Source organism: Salmo salar, chromosome ssa02 (genome assembly GCF_905237065.1).
Source record: "Salmo salar chromosome ssa02, Ssal_v3.1, whole genome shotgun sequence".
Classification (NCBI taxonomy): Eukaryota; Metazoa; Chordata; class Actinopteri; order Salmoniformes; family Salmonidae; genus Salmo; species Salmo salar.
In genome coordinates, this window is record NC_059443.1 from 54,551,291 (window position 1) to 54,569,991 (window position 18,701).

At 42.7% G+C, this 18,701-nt stretch overlaps 1 protein-coding gene across 1 annotated transcript in view; it reads left to right on the plus strand.

Moving 5' to 3' along the window:
* LOC106588372 (nascent polypeptide-associated complex subunit alpha, muscle-specific form) overlaps nt 1-18,701 on the plus strand; it is a 45,538-nt gene that overhangs the window by 17,202 nt on the left and 9,635 nt on the right. Inside the window, exons 3-4 of the mRNA XM_014177285.2 lie at nt 75-156; nt 18,435-18,592. Coding sequence (XP_014032760.2) covers nt 75-156; nt 18,435-18,592 — 240 coding nt within the window. The remainder of the gene's footprint in view (nt 1-74; nt 157-18,434; nt 18,593-18,701) is intronic.

The following is an 18,701-nucleotide window of genomic DNA, read 5'->3' on the forward strand; positions in this document are numbered from 1 at the left end:
CATCTTCATCCCACCTTTTTCCTCCCCCATCTCTCTCTTCATGCACTTTCTCATTCACTCTCCCTCTCCTCTAGCTTCCAGACATGCTGCCCCCAAGCCTTCCAGCACTTCAGCTGCGGCCAAACCCGATAGGACACTGGTTTCCAAGACAACCAGGTAAGGCAGCCTATCCCGTGCCTGCACCGCCACCGGGCATGCAAAGTGGTTTACAGTCCCGTGACATTTGTGAACAGTACCGGGCATGCAAAGTGATTTACCGGGCAGTGCCATTTGTGGCCGGCAAGTGCGCATTTGAATGAACTCCAAAAGAGGGGGGGAACCCAGGTACTGTTTATAGTTTTAAAAAAAGAACCTCTCCCATCGCATACACAACACACAATACAATCACCCAAGATCTGAGGAGCCGCCTCGCACAAAAGGCATCACTCGATAAATCGGATCAGTGACAGAATTGTTTTGCGAGGAGCTGAAATGGAGTGTCGATGAAAAATGGCCATTGTGGGTCCTGCCGGTCTGTTATTGGATTAGGTTTCCCACTGTCTCAAATGGCACCCTATATTATATCTTGCGCTGCTGTTGACCAGAGCATTATGGGTCCTGGTCAAAACTAGTGCACTCTATAGGGAATACGGTGCCATTTGGGACGCACCCCTAGTCTACTCTGAGTCACACGAACAGCAATATACCTGAGACAGAGGAGCACGAATAACATGGGTTATCTCCCCCCAGGGCAGGTGTTAATCACTGGGGCTCTTGACTCTCACACTCACTGGAATGTTCTAGCAACTCTACGGGTGTGTCTCAATAATTGTAATGGTCTAAAGTGGCAACCTCATCTCTTGATGGAGAGGAGATTAGGTTCTTTTAGACTATTGAGATATACCCACTACACAGTATTATGGCTCCACACCTAATCTCTTGTAGACAGACTATGTAAACATAAATGGTACTGTAGATCTGTTACGAGACAACGGCGCATGAGATAAAGAGCAGCGTTCGTTGCAGTGCTTTGGCCAAATCAAGATTTCGTAGGTGTTTGCATTTTTTGAATTTCAGGAGGGGACATTTGGCCCGTAGACTTGCCTGTAACTTGCGAAGAGAGTGGGTGGAGCTCTTTGTTAGACCATGGATCGAAACCCATCTTCTCCTAATGTGTATGGACCCAGAATTTAATCGAGCATCTGACCAATTACGTGATTAATCCACACTTAGTTTTCCACAGGACATACTGTTCACCTCTTAGTTTCAATTAGATTTCTCTTCTCCCACTTCCTCCCTAATGCGCTGCTTTTATTATATGAGATGAAATGTTGATCTGACTCAAACCAGTTGAATCTGGGAACACGCCGCTTTACCACCCCCTCTTTAGTCGGACTAAGGACAAGTACGAGTTGTTCATTTCAGCTGGTGTTTTAACAGGTGTATGTGTTGGACTTGAAACTGGCACCACTTCAACTTGTGGAGATGTAGTTTTGCATCGGTCGACACTTATTAATGCGTGTATCCCAGTGTCCTTATCCTCTGAATTATGCAGATGTGGGGATGGTTTCAGCTGCAGCATTGTGGTTACAAGACTTTCCCAGAGGGAATGCCACTTGTTTTGGAACACTGTGACATCAGGCTTTTTTCTGTGTGTGATGACTTGTCAGGCATGTGGGGGGTGGATGGTGTGGATTTGTTTTAACGACATGCAGAAACAGCAGGTCACTGTGTGTGAACATACAGTGCGTGTTTGACGATAGGAGCAGTGTGTTTGACGACAGGAGAAGTGTGTGTGTGTGTGTGTGTGTGTGTGTGTGTGAGCATGCTGTTTGTGTTTGACGACAGGAGCGGTGGCAGCCAGACTGTCTCTCCATCCATGCTGGGCCCTGTCCCTGCCTCCCTGGGTGAGCCAGGGCTGGTGAACAGGCCTCTCCCAGCCATAGCTGTGACTGCTGCTCTCTTCCATTAGTCATGAGTCTGTGAGCAGGGCAGGTGGCACGGGGCTCATATATAAAATGAATAAATATAACATTACTGTTCCGTTTCACCATTGCAACAACAAAAAAACATCAGACGGCCCATAATACAAAATGAGATGAAAGAATGGCCTATAGTACGTTGCCATAGTTACACATTGTCAGAGAAATAGGGTTTCCTTAAACTATACACATTAATTGCCCTAAGGGGTGAAATAAATTGTACTGTGTAAGAAGCAGATATCAATATATTAGAGGCGAACGGGTCGCAACAAGGGTGAGTGAGATTGGATGGGAGCCTCAGAACAAGGGGATTGGGTAGTGTGGCAACTGGCAAGGTGAGTTATGGTGTTGGATTAAAGGGAAAAGGACTAAGTTAGCAGATGTGCTGGTACCTTGAGGTGTAGCAGAGCTGTTTTAACACCTGGTCTCGCCTGCCACACTTCTGGCACACACACTGCTGGGTTGTGTTCAGTAGGGCAAAAACATTTTGAAATTGTGAACTTGTCCAGTAACAAACGCTCATTTTCTTTCTGTTGCAAAATGTTTTGTTATGGTTTTCCCTACTGAATGTACCCTAGGTGAATGATTTCACCAATCCCCTAATGCAGTGGTTCCTGAACTTTTTATAGTCCCGTACCCCTTCAAACATTCAACCTCCAGCTGCGTACCCCCTCTAGCTCCAGGGTCAGCGCACTCAAGTGTTTTTTGCCATCATTGTAAGCCTGCCACACTCACACTATATGATATATTTATTAAACATAAGAATGAGAGGGTTTTTGTCACAACCCGGCTTGTGGGAAATGACAAATGGCTCTTATAGGACCAGGGCAATAATAATAATAATAATAATAATAATTTTGCTCTTTATTTAGCTATCTTACAACTTTATTTGTTTATCGAAAATTGTAACTCATCACGGGTTAATGAGAAGGGTGTGCTTGAAAGGATGCACATAACTCTGCAATGTTGGGTTGTATTGGAGAGAGTCTCAGTCTTAAATCATTTCCCACAGTCTTGTCTGTGCCTGTATTTAGTTTTCATGCTAGTGAGGGCCGAGAATCCACTCTCACATAGGTACGTGGTTGCAAAGGGCATCAGTGTCTTAACAGTGCGATTTGCCTAGACAAGGAACTCTGAGTGCCGCCCTATCCAGAAATCTGGCAGTGGCTTCTGATTAAATTACATTTCCATTTCGGGGAAAGTAAACTGCGTAATTGTGCATCCACTCAGGTGCTTCGCTATATCAAATTTGACATTGTAAGCTTGTTCCTTTGAACACAAATCATACAATGATGGAAAGACCTGTTGTCCTTAATGCAGAAAGAGAAGAGCGCCAACTTCTTAGCCTCAATTTTGTCCCGCACGTTGAATATAGTTGCGGAGAGTCCCTGTAATACTAGATTCAGATCATTCAGGCGAGAACAAACATCACCCAGATAGGCCAGTTGTGTGAGAAACTCGTCATCGTGCAAGTGAAAATGATGGTCAGTAAAAAAACTAAGCTCGTCTCTCAATTTTAAAAAAGTATTGGTACTTTGCCCCTTGATGACCAGCGCGCTTCTGTATGTTGTAAAAGCGTTACATGGTCTCTGCCCATATCATTGCATAGTGCAGAAAATACACAAGTTCAGGGGCCTTGCTTTAACAAAGTTAACCATTTTCACTGTAGTGTTCAAAACGTCTTTCAAGCTGTCAGGCATTCCCTTGGCAGCAAGAGCCTCTCGGTGGATGCTGCAGTGTACCCAGGTGCCGTCGGGAGCAACTGCTTGCACGCGCGTTACCATTCCACTATATCTCCCTGTCATGGCTTTTGCGCCATCAGTACAGATACCAACACATATTGACCACCAAAGTCCATTTGATGTCACAAAGCTGTCCACTACTATAAAAATATCCTCTCCTGTTGTCCTGGTTTCCAGTGGTTTGCAGAAGAGGATGTCTTCCTTAATTGACCCCCCCCATAAACGTAACAGACGAACGCCAGGAGCTGTGCCAGGCCCGCCATGTCTTTTGACTCATCCAGCTGTAACGCATATAATTCACTGGCTTGTATGCGAAGCAGTAATTGTTTCAACATCTCCTGCCATGTCACTGATGCGTTGTGAAAGTGTTGTTTGATGAAGGCATTGTCTGTATAGTTTTGTTGGCCTTTTCCCGAGCATTGTCCCAGCCATATCCGCGGCAGCAGGAAGAATGAAGTCCTCCACAATAGTATGGGGCTTGCCTGTCCTAGCCACTCGGTAGCACACCATATAAGGCGCTTCTAGCCCCTTCTTATTAATGGTATCTGTTGCTTTTATACGTCTTAGTACTCGAAAGTCATCCAAATTTTCACTCAAACTCCCGTGGCTTATTTTTTCAAATTGGCATGTTTTGTTTCTAAATGTCTGAGCAAGAGTGAAGGTTTCATCGAGTTGTGAGAGAGTACTTTTGCACATAACACACTGTGGCTCTGGAAAGGCACTACTCCCAATATAAGTGAACCACCAAATCAATGTATTTCTCATCATATTTGCACCCCTTCGATGGTCCGTCCCTGTCTGTTCAATGCTTTCCCGGGTACGGGGGCAGTAGCTCTTCGGCTGTATCAGATTCACAACAGTCAGTGTCCATGCTAGCTGGGCTAACAACATGTAGAATTACTGATGCTAGCATTTGATGTACTCGTGGAAGCGGAACAACTTGTGTCGTCGACAGGTGTAGTACTGCTGGTAGTACCAGTAGACCTGGTATGTGTCTCGATGGACCTTTTTTTGTTGTTGCCATTTATACCTTTTCGCGCAAACGGCATGAGCAGCAGCTACGTACGGACCGTTAGTGGAATTCCCACGGGAGAGTAATGGTAAATGTGATAGGAGGATATTTACAGGTAGCCTAGTCAAATATTTCACATTGTGGTGTTATTGGGTCATTCTCATGAAACCATTTAAAATACCATGGCAGTAATGATTTTAAATATAAAACATGTAATTTAGTAATATAACAAATTATCATAATAAAGAGATGTTCTCTACCTTGAGCAGAGTAATTTCAACATAGGAATTAATTATTCTTGTATTGCATTTTCTGCTGAAATTGTCATTACTGCAAAGCGTCCAGCTTTGTCTGAATGTATGTTATGTTGTAACTTAAACAGTAAAATGAAAGATCTACTAGATGTTTTCAAATGACAGAAATTATTAACTGAATATTCCTGTATAATGAAAAATGACGTGTCCATGGCTGTTTACACACAGAGAATTTGAAATGAAGCAACACATCTGCCAGTACCTTCAAGATGGCTACCAGTTAAACAGATCTCTTTATATTTCTCCAGTTAAAGTTTTGGCAAGTCGGTTAGGACATCAACAGTGTGCATGACACAAGTAAGTTTTCCAACAATTGTTTACAGACAGATTATTTCACTTATAATTCACTGTATCACAATTCCAGTGGGTCAGAAGTTTACATACACTAAGTTGACTGCCTTTAAACAGCTTGCAAAATTCCAGAAAATGATGTCATGGCTTTAGAAGCTTCTGATAGGCTAATTGACAACATTTGAGTCAATTGGAGGTGTACCTGTGGATGTATTTCAAGGCCTACCTTCAAACTCAGTGCCTCTTTGCTTGACATCATGGGAAAATCAATAGAAATCAGCCAAGACCTCAGAAAAAAAATTGTAGACCTCCAAGTCTGGTTCATCCTTGGGAGCAATTTCCAAACGCCTTAAGGTACCACATTCATCTGTACAAACAATTGTACGCAAGTATAAACACCATGGGACAACGTAGCGGTCATACCGCTCAGGAAGGAGACACGTTCTGTCTCCTAGAGATGAACGTACTTTGGTGCGAAAAGTGCAAATCAATCCCAGAACAACAGCAAAGGACCTTGTGAAGATGCCGGAGGAAACGGGTACAAAAGTATCTATATCCACAGAAAAACGAGTCGTATATCGACATAACCTGAAAGGCTGCTCAGCAAGGAAGAAGCCACTGCTCCAAAACCGCCATAAAAAAGCCAGACTACGTTTTGGGGACAAAGATTGTACTTTTTGGGGAAATGTCCTCTGGTCTGATGAAACAAAAATAGAACTGTTTGGCAATAAAGTTTTGGCAGATTTTTTTTTTTTTTTCTTTTGATTTTCCCATGTCAAGCAAAGAGGCACTGAGTTTGAAGGTAGGCCTTGAAATACATCCACAGGTACACTTCCAATTGACTCAAATAGAACTGTTTGGCCATAATGACCATCTTTATGTTTGGAGGGAGTGGCAGGATCATGTTGTGGGGGTGCTTTGCTGCAGGAGGGACTGGTGCACTTCACAAAATAGATGGCATCATGAGTGAGAGAAATTATGTGGATATATTGAAGCAACATCTCAAGACATCAGTCAGGAATTTAAAGCTTGGTCGCAAATTGGTCTTCCAAATGGAAAATGACCAAGCATACTTCCAAAGTTGTGGCAAAATGGCTTAAGGACAACAAAGTCAAGGTATTGGCGTGGCCATCACAAAGCCCTGACCTCAATGCTATAGAAATTTGTGGGTAGAACTGAAAAAGCGTGTGCGAGCAAAGAGGCCTACAAACCTGACTCAGTTACACCAGCTCTGTCAGGAGGAATGGGCCAAAATTCACCCAACTTATTGTGGGAAGCTTGTGGAAGGCTACCCAAAACGTTTGACCCAAGTTAAACAATTTAATAGGCAATGCTACCAAATACTAATTGAGCGTATATGTAAACTTCTGACCCACTGGGAATGTGATGAAAGAAATAAAAGCTGAAATGAATCATTCTCTCTACTATTATTCTGACATGTCACATTGTTAATAAAGTGGTGATCCTAACTGACCTAAAATAGGGAATTTTTACTAGGATTAAATATCAGTTAATGAATTTACTGTGAAACTGAGTTTAAATGTATTTGGTTAAGGTGTATGTAAACTTCTGACTTCAACTGTACATTGAGTAAAAAGTTGCTTCGTAATCATGTCTTCTCTATTGTTAGCAAAACATACTAATGTTCCTTATCAGCCAACACCATTCTCACTTACCGCTGCAATTTAAGGCCAGTTGCGGTTGAGAACTTGTTTCAGTAATGAGAATTTAATCAGACTATTTTTTTAAATATATAATGAACTCTTAATTTAATTATTATTTACTAACTGTTGATATTTTGCTTTATGTTCTGTTTAGTTGCAGACAGCAAGTGACAAAAAGAAAGCTTTAGTGAAGGCTAGGCTGATAATTTAGAGAAAGTTTACATCAACCCAGAACTGCTGGAAGAGTGCAGAAGGAAAGGTGTTGGAGAGGTTACAACAAGCGTAATCCAAGGCACAACCTTTCCAAGGCTCAATTCTTTAAACTTAACCCATTTTGGATTTGCCAGCGACGAGTCAGAGAAACGTGCGTGCAAAAGGCCTGAACTTTGGCTTGAAGTTAAAGAAGCTGCACCAGCTTGGGTCACTCTACAGGCCAGTGTGTGTAGTGACGACGTGGTGTTTTTGTGCGTTCTGTTTTTAGCGTATGTTCGTTGTACTTTTGAAGCGCTGCAAAATTAGATTGATTGAACTTGAATCCATGATTGTGCCAATATCAAATTTTCTACTTTTAAATTTTGTTTTTAACCATACCTCAGCCTTAGTATACTTATTATCATTACCGAAATCATCAACCTCATTTCCAAAACCTATGTATCATTACCGCAACAGGTGTTAATTTTATGTTAATTTAATAAAAGGAAAAATTGTTTTTTTAATTGCAGGCTTGCCACATCATTTTGAAAATGTCAGGTTTCAATGAAATATAAAAAATATTAGGTTGTAGATTGCAGAAGGTGTTGTGGTAATGATAGATCAGTCAATCAAATTATGTTACTTGAAACTGAAATATATATATATTTTTTTATTAACTGTGCATGACTTAATTTTTAAAAAATGTGTTAGCTTTCCTAATGGTCTTAATTTTTTAAGACTGTTGCGGTAATGAGATTTTTAAGGACTTGTTTTGGAAAACCTGTTCAAAAAGGTGATAAATTGTCAATGTTTTTAAATTAATGCTCAAACACTTCAGACCTTGTCAACAAATGTCCTTTTTAGGCATTAATAACAAGTCTCTTTAAAGATTTCAACCAGTCACTAGCCTTTCTGACAGCTTGATTATCTGGCTGGCCACAGTAGGGGGGTGCCATGGCGATGGAGGGGATTCTAATTCCCTGTGTCTGTATTCTCTCCTTTTCTCTATCTGGAGACAGTGCCCTTGTTTTAAGCGGTTTGTTTTTGTCCGCCCATCCCTCCATCTCTCCTCCTTTACTCCTCCCTTCTGTTTATGTACAGTACCAGGAATTTAGCCAGCACCCTCTCCAAACCCTCCCGCTGCTCCCCTCCCTCCCCTGTGAGGGCATCTGTCATTTTGGTGGGCCTGAAGACTCTCTCTGAGAATGGGAGGAGTCCAGGGTGTTGTATAAGATGGGGTAATGTGTGTTGAGAGCCATCCATATGGGAATGCCATCAAAATGGTCACAGTAATGAAATGGCAGTTACACCTCATATGATCTATTAGATGACAATCTATGCAGGTCAGATACCTTTTTACTTGCAGTCTGACTCAAACATGCATTATAACAGAGTTGTTGAATAACTAAAAGCAGACAATTGAATGTCTCACTAGTTCTTGTGAAATGCAGTCACACAATGTTCCTGTCCCAACCCCTCTCACCCCCTTTGGGGATGAAACCATGCAGTTTCGGCCACAGGCTCGGCAGGGCATGGTTACTGTTTAACGCAGATGCCCTACACATATTATGATAGCATCGTACCCAAGGCCTCAGTAAATGGGCTGTCTCTGGATCAGTTGCTAGAGGTTTCCACAGCAGAGTTACTTAATTGAAAACCTAGACAAGCTGATTTGGGTCTTGTTCCCTGTGGTAATGGGATGTTTCATTGCCAGTGGGCCAACACAAGCCCCCAGGAATGCCTTCTGTCTCAATAAGCAGCACGAGGGGGCTGTTTTTTGAAAGGCTCACTAGCCAAGCGGAGCACTGTCCGAGGCAAGGTTCCATTTGCTGAAAGGTGGCCCTGGAGAGAAGCGGGCGAGGAGAAACTGACAGGGAAGATGGCCATCCTCCAACAGGGATAAAGTATACCTCTGGGGCTCGCTCTCTCTCTCTGCTTGATTTAAAACTGCATTTTTAATCTGTCAACTTGCGGTGCCAGGGGAGCCTGGCTGTGTCTGACAGTGAAAAGAGGGAGGGGGGGAGACTCAAATGAAACTATCCCGGCAACACTTTCGCTCTTACCCAACAAATGTTACAGCCTATTGTATTATTGTCATCACATAAAATGTATACGTTTTTAATTGCCATTGAATTACTCTTTAAATAGCAGAGGACGCGGACATTTTTATTGTAGAAAAGGGCTTGAGTGTCGTGCATGATTTAATAATTTTGAAGTGTAGAAATGAAGCATCTTTTTATGGCAAAGCTTTCATAGGTTGGCGATTTTTATCTTGGATACACCTGTCGTGTTGTATCCTTAAACTGGCTGTGAATCTATCGCACCACTAAGGCATATCAACCAAGTATTGGCTTTGAATCCCTTGTTGACGCTAGCCACAACAAATATACCAAAGCCGCTGAACTACTGTGCCACCCAAGCAATTAATACTGTATGGACTCCACTGAGCTTTGACTCACATCCCTCCTTGACTCCCTCCCTGAGGATCAGGCAGTTCTGAGTCTTTCTGTGAAGACGAGATGGAGGGTTATTTGAGGTTACTGCTGCATGCACAGATGACTGGCCTCGCCTCCCATCTCTCCCTCCTTCCTTTCAGAAGCAATCTCTCACTCTCCATTCCCCCACCTTAATTTAGTGCTCCTGTCGTTTCGCGTTCCCTACGTGGAACTGACCCAGATAGGAAGGCAATCTGCTTCCATGTGCTTTTAGTTAGCTGTCCACTCTCTCCCTCTTTCTTCCATCATGTTAGTTCTGTCGCTCGCTCGTTTCATCACTGCGTACCTGGTTGTAGTTTCTTTCCCTCAACCTTATTTTCTTCCTTTGAACGCCGTCTCGTCCAACGCGGCTCACCCCGCCCGTCTTCAACTAATTCCCCATGTCATCTGAAGGTACAGCTTGACCTCTTGTTTCGCTGCTCTTTACCATACAATCAATGTCCTGCTCCCTCTGTCCCATCGACCCACGCTATTACAGTATAATAATGGCCAAACCTAAAGGCCTTTTGAGTCTCGCAGCCTTTATTTGATCCCGCTAACAAATGGAAACAAATGGCCGTTCTTGTGGGAGAGGCGTTTGTGGCCAGGCATGCTCGGTCCGGACCGCTTCAGGCCCCTCGTACGACCGTAAGTTTTTGTCATTGTGAATTAATCTGTGTTGTCTGCTGTGGCCAAACCATGGCGAACCAATCAAAAGAACAGCATGACGGATATTGGGGTAATTGATTGAATCGCAACAATGCCATAAAACGGTCAGTTCCTCTGTTTCCTATCACTTTTTTTGTTTTAGACACTGTGTACGTATGAATCTGTTCTATAGAAATGACAAGCAAAGCATCGATTATTTTATTTAGATTTTTTATTTTTATATTTTTTTGCACAAATACAGTGCTGCCGTTGTTTCATTACACCTGGTTCTTCTGTGTGCAGAAGAACGCTGGCAGCATAGTGTAGTATAGCCTTAGGCTAATCATATGAATTGCCCATTTTAAGCAACTGTTTTGAATGTAGCGCTCTGTAGCATGGGCTACAACTCATGGCACAAGCCTGTCAATGTGAATGCCTCACACCAGTCTGTACATGTAGATTGCACACTCCAGTATCACGTGTCCAAGCGTAGCTCTGTATGTTGCATAGCGTAAGGATAATCGGTCAAGTGTGCTCCTAAATACAAGGGCACACAAACACACACACACACACACTTAACATTCAGTTCACTCAGCAGTATGCAGGGGGATGGGCACTGCCCTTGCTCTGGAGAAGGCCGTGTCTGGATCCTGTGGCTTCTCCACAGCTGTCTGGCACCTGTTAAAGTGAACGAATGGCAGATCTAGGGTCAGCTTACCCTCCAAATCCATAACCTCAGCCAGGAGAGGGGTAATTTAGAAACTGACTTCTATTAGACAAGTATATTACCTACTGTACAGTTTTGTGCCCACTGAACACGACCCAGGAGTCTTGGGAAGGTTGAGCTCCACTGTTAAGAGGGAGTGTTTTAATGAATCAGTGACTCATGTCTGCCTCTAACCCTCTAAAATTTGAGGGGTAGACTGGGAGCTTAATAGCCCATCGATTAGTCTCCTCTCTGTCCTTGGAATAGTACTTCTCTCAACCCTCTGAGTGCGACCCTCCCCCACATCCTGTTATTTTTCCACAATCACTCTTTCCCACTCCATCATTCCCTGTATCATTTCCTCTTCCCCCACTAGACTGGGATTAGAAAATGACTAAGCAATGCGTTGCAGGCAGACAATGAATGGGCCTTGTTAATGGTTTTCTGTTACCTCTTGAAATTGTTTTTATGTAGTGCAGGACAGCCCTTGACTGTTCTAGCTTACTGTATGGTGAGCACTGAGCAGGTGAATAACCACTACTGATTAGTTTCAGGTTTAGAGTGAATTGATCATAGAGAAGTCCCAAGCCTATCAGCCGACATTAGGCAGCTGATCGAATGGCACTGAACTAAAGTCCTACACTGAGTGCACAAAACATTAGGAACACCTCTTTCCATGAGCCTGACCAGGTGAAAGCTATTATCCCCCATTGATGTCACTTGTTAAATCAACTTCAGTCAGTGTAGATGAAGGGGAGGAGACCGGAGAGAGTCGATGCCCCTACATAATTGAGGCTGTTCTGAGGGCAAAAGCAGGGACGGCTCAAAATATGTTTGTACACTGTGTACAATGTAAGTAGGCATTCATTCATTGTGAACAGCAGATGGTGTCCATTTAGCCCTTGAGGGTCTTCTCTGAACTCAGTTTTCATTAAAGCAAACGGGTCTGTTATTGTTTATTGTATGGCAAGACTACTCTTAAAAATCTCATGTCTGCTGTTGTCAAAATCGAATCAAGTTTTATTGGTCGCATACACATATTCAGCTGATGTTATCACGGGTGTAGTGAAATGCTTGTTTCTAGCTCCAACAGTGCAGTAATACCTAATACACGCAAATCTCCGAAAGGAATTAAGATGGAGATATTAGAATGGCAATGTCAATCTGTAATGTATATGATGATTTTGTGTGTGTGTGTCTAGACATTATGAATAGAAAATGTAGAGCAGTAGTTATAGGATGATCCTTGACTAGAATACAGTATCTACATATGAAGTGGGGTAAACATTATTAAAGTGATCAGTGTTCAATGACTATTGTACATGGGGCAGCAGTCTCTAAGGTGCAGCGTTGAGTACCTGGTGGTAGCCGGCTCGTAACAGTGATCAAAGTTCAGGGCAGGGTACTGGACGGAGACACGCTAGTGGTGACTATTTAATTCCGATGGCCGAGAGATGGAAGCTTTTTGTCTTTTTTGTATTTTTTACTAGGCAAGTCGGTTAAGAACACATTCTTATTGCTTTGAGGCACCTGTACTGTCTACGCCTTCTAGAAGGTAGCGGGGTGAACAGGCTGTGGCCCTTTTAATGTGATCTTCTTTGCCTTGCTGTGACATCGGTTGCCGTAGGTGTCCTGGAGGGTAGGTAGTTTGCCCCCGGTGATGCGTTGTGCAGACCGCACCACCCTCTGGAGAGCCCTGCAGTTACCGTACGAGGCAGTGATGCAGCCTGACAGGATGCTCTCAGTTGTGCATCTGTAAAATTGAGGGGTTTAGGTGCCAAGCCAAATTTCTTCAGCCTCCTGAGGTTGAAGAGGCACTGTTGTGCCTTCACCACACTGTGTGTGGGTGGATCATGTCAGTTTGTCAGTGGTGTGTGTACACCGAGGAACTTGAAGCATTCCACCTTCTCCACTACGGTCCCATCGATGTGGATTGGGGGGTGCTCCCTTCACTGTTTCCTGAAGTCCACGATCATCTCATTTGTTATGTTGACGTTGTGAGGTTATTTTCCTGGCACCACACTCCCAGAGCCCTCACCACCTCCCTTTAGGCTGTCTCGTTGTTGTTGGTAATCAAGCCTACTACTGTTGTGTCATCTGCAAACTTGATTGAATTGGAGGCGGGCATGGCCACGCACTCATGGGTGAACAGGGAGTACAGGAGGGGGCTGAGCACACCCTTGTGGGGCCCCAGTGTTGAGGATCAATGAAGTGGAGGTGTTGTTTCCTACCCTCACCACCCGGGGGCAGCCTGTCAGGAAGTCCAAGACCCAGTTGCACAGGGCGGGGTTCAGACCCAGGGCCTCGAGCTTGGAGGGTACTATGGTGTTGCGCTGTAGTCAATGAACAGCATTCTTACATAGGTATTCCTCTTGTCCAGATGGGATAGGGCAGTGGGATGGCGATTGCATCATCTGTGTATTTATTGGGGCTGTAAACAAACTGAAGTGGGTCTAGGGTGATGAGTAAGGTGGAGGTGATATGATCCTTGACTAGTCTCTCAATGCATTTCATGATGACAGAAGTGAGTGGGTGACTCTCACAAACTTGGATTCAAAGATTTCAAATATGAAATCTTTGTAGACTTGCATCAATAAATGTCCTTTTTAAGCATTAATAACAAGGTCTGAAGTGTTTGAGCATTCATTTAAAAACATTTACTGACATTTTAACACCTTTTTGAACATATTTTCCAAAACAAGTCCTTAATCTCATTACCGCAATGGTCTGAAAACGTCAAGACCATTAGGAAAGCTAATACATTTTCATTTTTTTAAATGAAATAAGTCATGCACAGTTACTTAACTCAAATAATATACATTTTTAAATTAAACATTTTATTTAATTTTGACTGCTCTCATAACCGCAACTTCCGCAATCTACAACTTTATATTTCATTGAAACCTGACATATTTTCAAAATTGTGGCAAGCCTGCATTTAAAAGCAAACTACAATTTTTCCTTTCATTAAATTAACACCTGTTGCGGTAATGATACATAGGTTTTGGAAATGAGGTTGATTTCGGTAATGATAAGTATGGTTAAAAACAAAAATGTAATGTAGAAAATAAATGAGATAATATTGGCACAATCATGGATTCAAGTTCAATCAATTTAATTTGCAGTGCTTCAAAAGTACATAACATACATGGGCTAAAAACGGAGAACACATAAAAACAACACGTACAGAACAGCACATGTCATCGTCACTACACACACTGGCCTACAGTGTCTCTTGGGGATGGCGTTTCTATGACCCCAAGCTGGTGCAGCTTTTTTAATCTTAAAGCCAAAGTTTTCAGGCCTTTTGCAAGCACGTTTCTCTGTCTGACTCTTCGCTGGCCAATCCAAAATGGTTTAAGTTTAAAGAATTGAGCCTTGGAAAGGTTGTGCCTTGCATTCTCAGACATCTTCTATGAAGATTTGCTATAGTGTCCATTAAGGCTCTCAGAATATCTGTCAGAATTTCTCTGGATTTCCCATTTATTACAGTGGAGTCTTCATCTTGATGAAGGAAGCGGCTAACAAGTGTGCACATTAGTCTTCTCTGGCTGTTATTGGGTAATGTTCTCTTCTGGACCTCTCTGCCTTCCATGTTGACAACTACCTGCTTCCTCTTGACCATCTCAAGTCATTTCAGTCTTTTTCTTTAGGTAGATCATCTCTTTGGTCCTCTCCAGCATCTTCTCTTCTGTGTAGCACAACTTTGACCTCAATTGTGATAGTGTTTTCCTTCTTCTGTTCCTCTTTTTGGGTGATTCCTTTGGGGTAGATGTCTTCATTGGTCCTGGTGTCTGTAGAGACGCCTCTCTTCTTTTAGGAGATGCGTTGATGGCAGGGACATTTACCTGCTGAGGTGAGAATGGCTGTTCTCTTGGAGGCTGTGGCTTCTGAAGATTTTGATTAACTTCTTATTTTGCTTCTTGAACATGTTGAAGGGTATCATCTTCCTCACTTGGTGTTATGTCCAACACAGCTTTTAGCTGTTTTTCTTCTGGAATAGCTTTTTTGAATTTTCCCGGCACTGTTTTTTCTTCATGCTGCTGCTTTGTCAGAAATGAGCATGACATGAAATGAGCATGTCTCAAAACATGGGAAAAGTCTTACTGTTATGTACACGTCATCCTATAGTAGAGACTGAATGGCTTACTGACTGTGTGTGTCCTATAGAAGGGACTGAATGGCTTAGTGTGCATGTGTGTGCATCCTACAGTAGGGACTGAATGGCTTACACTTAAACTGTGTGGGCATCCTATAGTATAAACTAAATGGCTTACTGATTGTGTGTGTGGTGGATGTGTGCACGCGCATGTGTAGACTTCCTAACACTGTAGGGTATTGACTTCCTATAGACACTGTATGAGGGCATAGGCTGTATGTAGACTATATATACTAATTACGCTTGCTGTAACCTCTCCAACACCTAACCTCTCTCTCTCTCTCTCCTTCCTTCTGTACTCTTCCAGCAGTTCCGGGTTGACGTAAACTTTTTCCTCTAAATTGTCAGCCTAGCCTTCGCTAAAGCTTGATTTGTCACTTGCTGACTGTCTGCAATTAAACAGGACAAAAAGCAAAATATCAACAATTAGTAAATAATATTTAAATTAATAGTTCATTATATATTTTTTTTAAATATAGTCTGATTAAATTCTCATTACCGAAACACAAGTTCTCTACCACAACTGGCCTTAAATTGCAGCGGTAAGTGAGAATGGTGTTGTGAGGGCTGAGGATGACGAACCTTAACATGTTTTGCTAACAATAGAGAAGACATGATGACTAAGCAAATTTTTACTCGATGTACATAATTAATCATTAATGAAGTATATTTTCATAGATTCAAAAATTTACGTTTTTCTAAATGTTGAAAACTATCTGTATCGGTAATGATAATCAATACTGTCGTGTATGCAGTCTGACAAAATAATGTTTAACTTTTAACTGGAGAAATATAAAGATCTGTTTAACTGGTAGCCATCTTGAAGGTACTGGCAGATGTGTTGCTTCATTCAAAATCAAACTTTATTTAAAATTCTCTGTGTAAACAGTCATGGACACTTCATTTTCCAATATTTTTGAATTATTATTATTATACATGAATATTCAGTTAATAATATCTGTCATTTGAAAACATCTAGTAGAACCACCATTTTTTTTCTTTCATTTTACTATTTAAATTACAACATAACATGCATTCAGACAGAGCTGGACGCATTGCGGTAATGAGAAATTCAGCAGAAAATGCTATAAAATACAAGAATAATTAATTCCTATGTTGAAATTACTCTGTTCAAGGTAGAGAACACATCTTTATTATATTTTGTTATATTACTAATTTGGATGTTTTTAGATTTAAAATCATTACTGCCATGGTATTTTAATGGTTTCATGAGAATGACCCGAGTGCTACGGGGCGATAGTCATTTAGTTCAGTTACCTTTGCTTTCTTGGGAACAGGAACAATGGTGGACATGTTGAAGCAAGTGGGGACAACAGACTGGGATAGGGAGAGATTGAATATGTCCATAAACACACCAGCTAGCTGGTCTGTGCATGCTCTGAGGACGCGGCTAGAGATGTCATCTGGGCCAGCAGCCTTGAGAGGGTTAATGCGCTTAAATGTCTTACTCACGTCGTTGGCACTGTGTTCTCCTCAAAGTGGGTGAAGGTGTTTAGCTTGTCCGGGGGCAAGACGTCAGTGTCCGAAGTTACTGACTGGTTTTCCTTTTGTAGTCTGTGATTGTCTGTAGACCCTGCCACATACGTCTCGTGTCTGAGCTGTTAAATTGCGACTCCCCTTTATCTCTATACTGATATTTAGCTTGTTTGATTACCTTGCAGAGTGAATAACTACACTTATATTCAACCATATTCCCAGTCACCTTGCCATGGTTAAATGTGGTGGTTCGCGCTTTCAGTTTTGCGCGAATGTTACCATCTATCCACGGTTTCTGGTTAGGGTAGGTTTTAATAGTGGGTACAACATATCCTATATGCTTCCTGATAAACTCAGTCACTGTATCAGTATATTTGTCTATTATTCTTGGAAGGTACCCAGAACATATCCCAGTCCGTGTGATCAAAACTATCTTGAAGCATGGATTCCAATTGGTCAGACCAGCGTTGAGTAGTCCTTAGCACGGTTACTTCCTGTTTGAGTTTCTGCCTATAGGAATGGAGGAGCAAAATGGAGTCGTGGTCAGATTTGCCAAAAGGAGGGTGTGGTAGGCATCCCAGAAGTTGGTTGAGATTTTAGCAGTGCAAGTACTACAGTTGATATGTTCATAGAACTTCAGCAGCCGTTTCCTCAAATTTGCTTTGTTAAAATCCCAGCTACAATAAATGCAGCCTCGGGATATGTGGTTTCCAGTTTGCATAAAGTTCATTGAGGGCTGTTGTGGTATCGACTTGAGGGGGGATATACACGAATGTGACTATAACCGAAGAAAATTATCTTGGGAGATAATACGATCGGCATTTGATTGAGGTATTCTAGGTCGGGTGAACAAAAGGACTTGAGTTCCTGAGTATGTTACCACACTTACACCATGAGTCGTTAATTATGACACATACACCCCCGCCCTTCATCCCGGAGAGATAGGTATTCCTGACTGTGATGAACTGAGAACCCAACTGGCTGGACCGACTCGGACAGTATGTTCTAAGAGAACCATGTTTCCGTGAAACGGAGTGTTAGTCCCTGATGTCTCTCTGGAAAGACACCCTCGCCCTGAGCTCGTCAACTTTATTATCCAGAGACTGAACATTAGCGAGTAATATACTCGGAAGTGGTGGGTAGTGTGCGTGCCTCCTAAATCAGACTAGAAGACTGCTCTGAGTACCTCTCCTCCGCCGGTGTTTTTGGTCGGCCTCTGGAATCAGTTCAATTGCCCTTCGGGGTGCGAACAAAGAATCTGCTTCGGGGAAGTCGTATACCTGGTTGTATTGCTGGTGAGTTACCTCCACTCTGATATCCAATAGTTCTTCCCGGCTGTATGTAAGACACATCTTTCTGGGCTAACAATGTAAGAAATGATACATAAACAAAATACTGCAAAGTTTCCTAGAAGCGAGGCAGCCCTCTGTCAGTGTTATTTTATCATTTTAATTATTTAAAAAATTACCTCTTAACTAGGCAAGTCAGTTAACACATTCTTATTTACAATGACAGCCTACCCCGGCCAAACCCTAACCTGGATGACGCTGGGCCAATTGTGCGCTGGCCTATGAGACTCCCAATCACGGCCGGTTGTGATACAGCCTGGAATCGAACCAGCGTCTGTAGTGATGCCTCTAGCACTGAGATGCAGTGCCTTAGAGCGCTGCGCCACTCGGGAGCCTATCATTGCGCCCTCTTGGTCAGGTTATTGTAGATGTGAATGTGTTCTCCATAACCTACCTGGTTAAATAAATAGTGTGTTCTTCCCCAGGCCTGCCACTGGTCACACTGGACTGTTGATGGGCGCATCCAAGCCAGCCGCTGCCGGCTCCAGCAGACCTGCAGCTTCCAGAGTCGGCACCACAGCCCCCTCTACTGGCAGGATTACCACAGCGCAGGCACCCAAACCTACAGGCCCTGCCAAGAAAGGTGCACATGCCTTACAAGTTTTGTACCATGAATGAAACCCACTTGATTCTATTTGGATTGGTCTTATGAGCATCACCTGTATGTATCTCATAATCAACTTGACGGTACC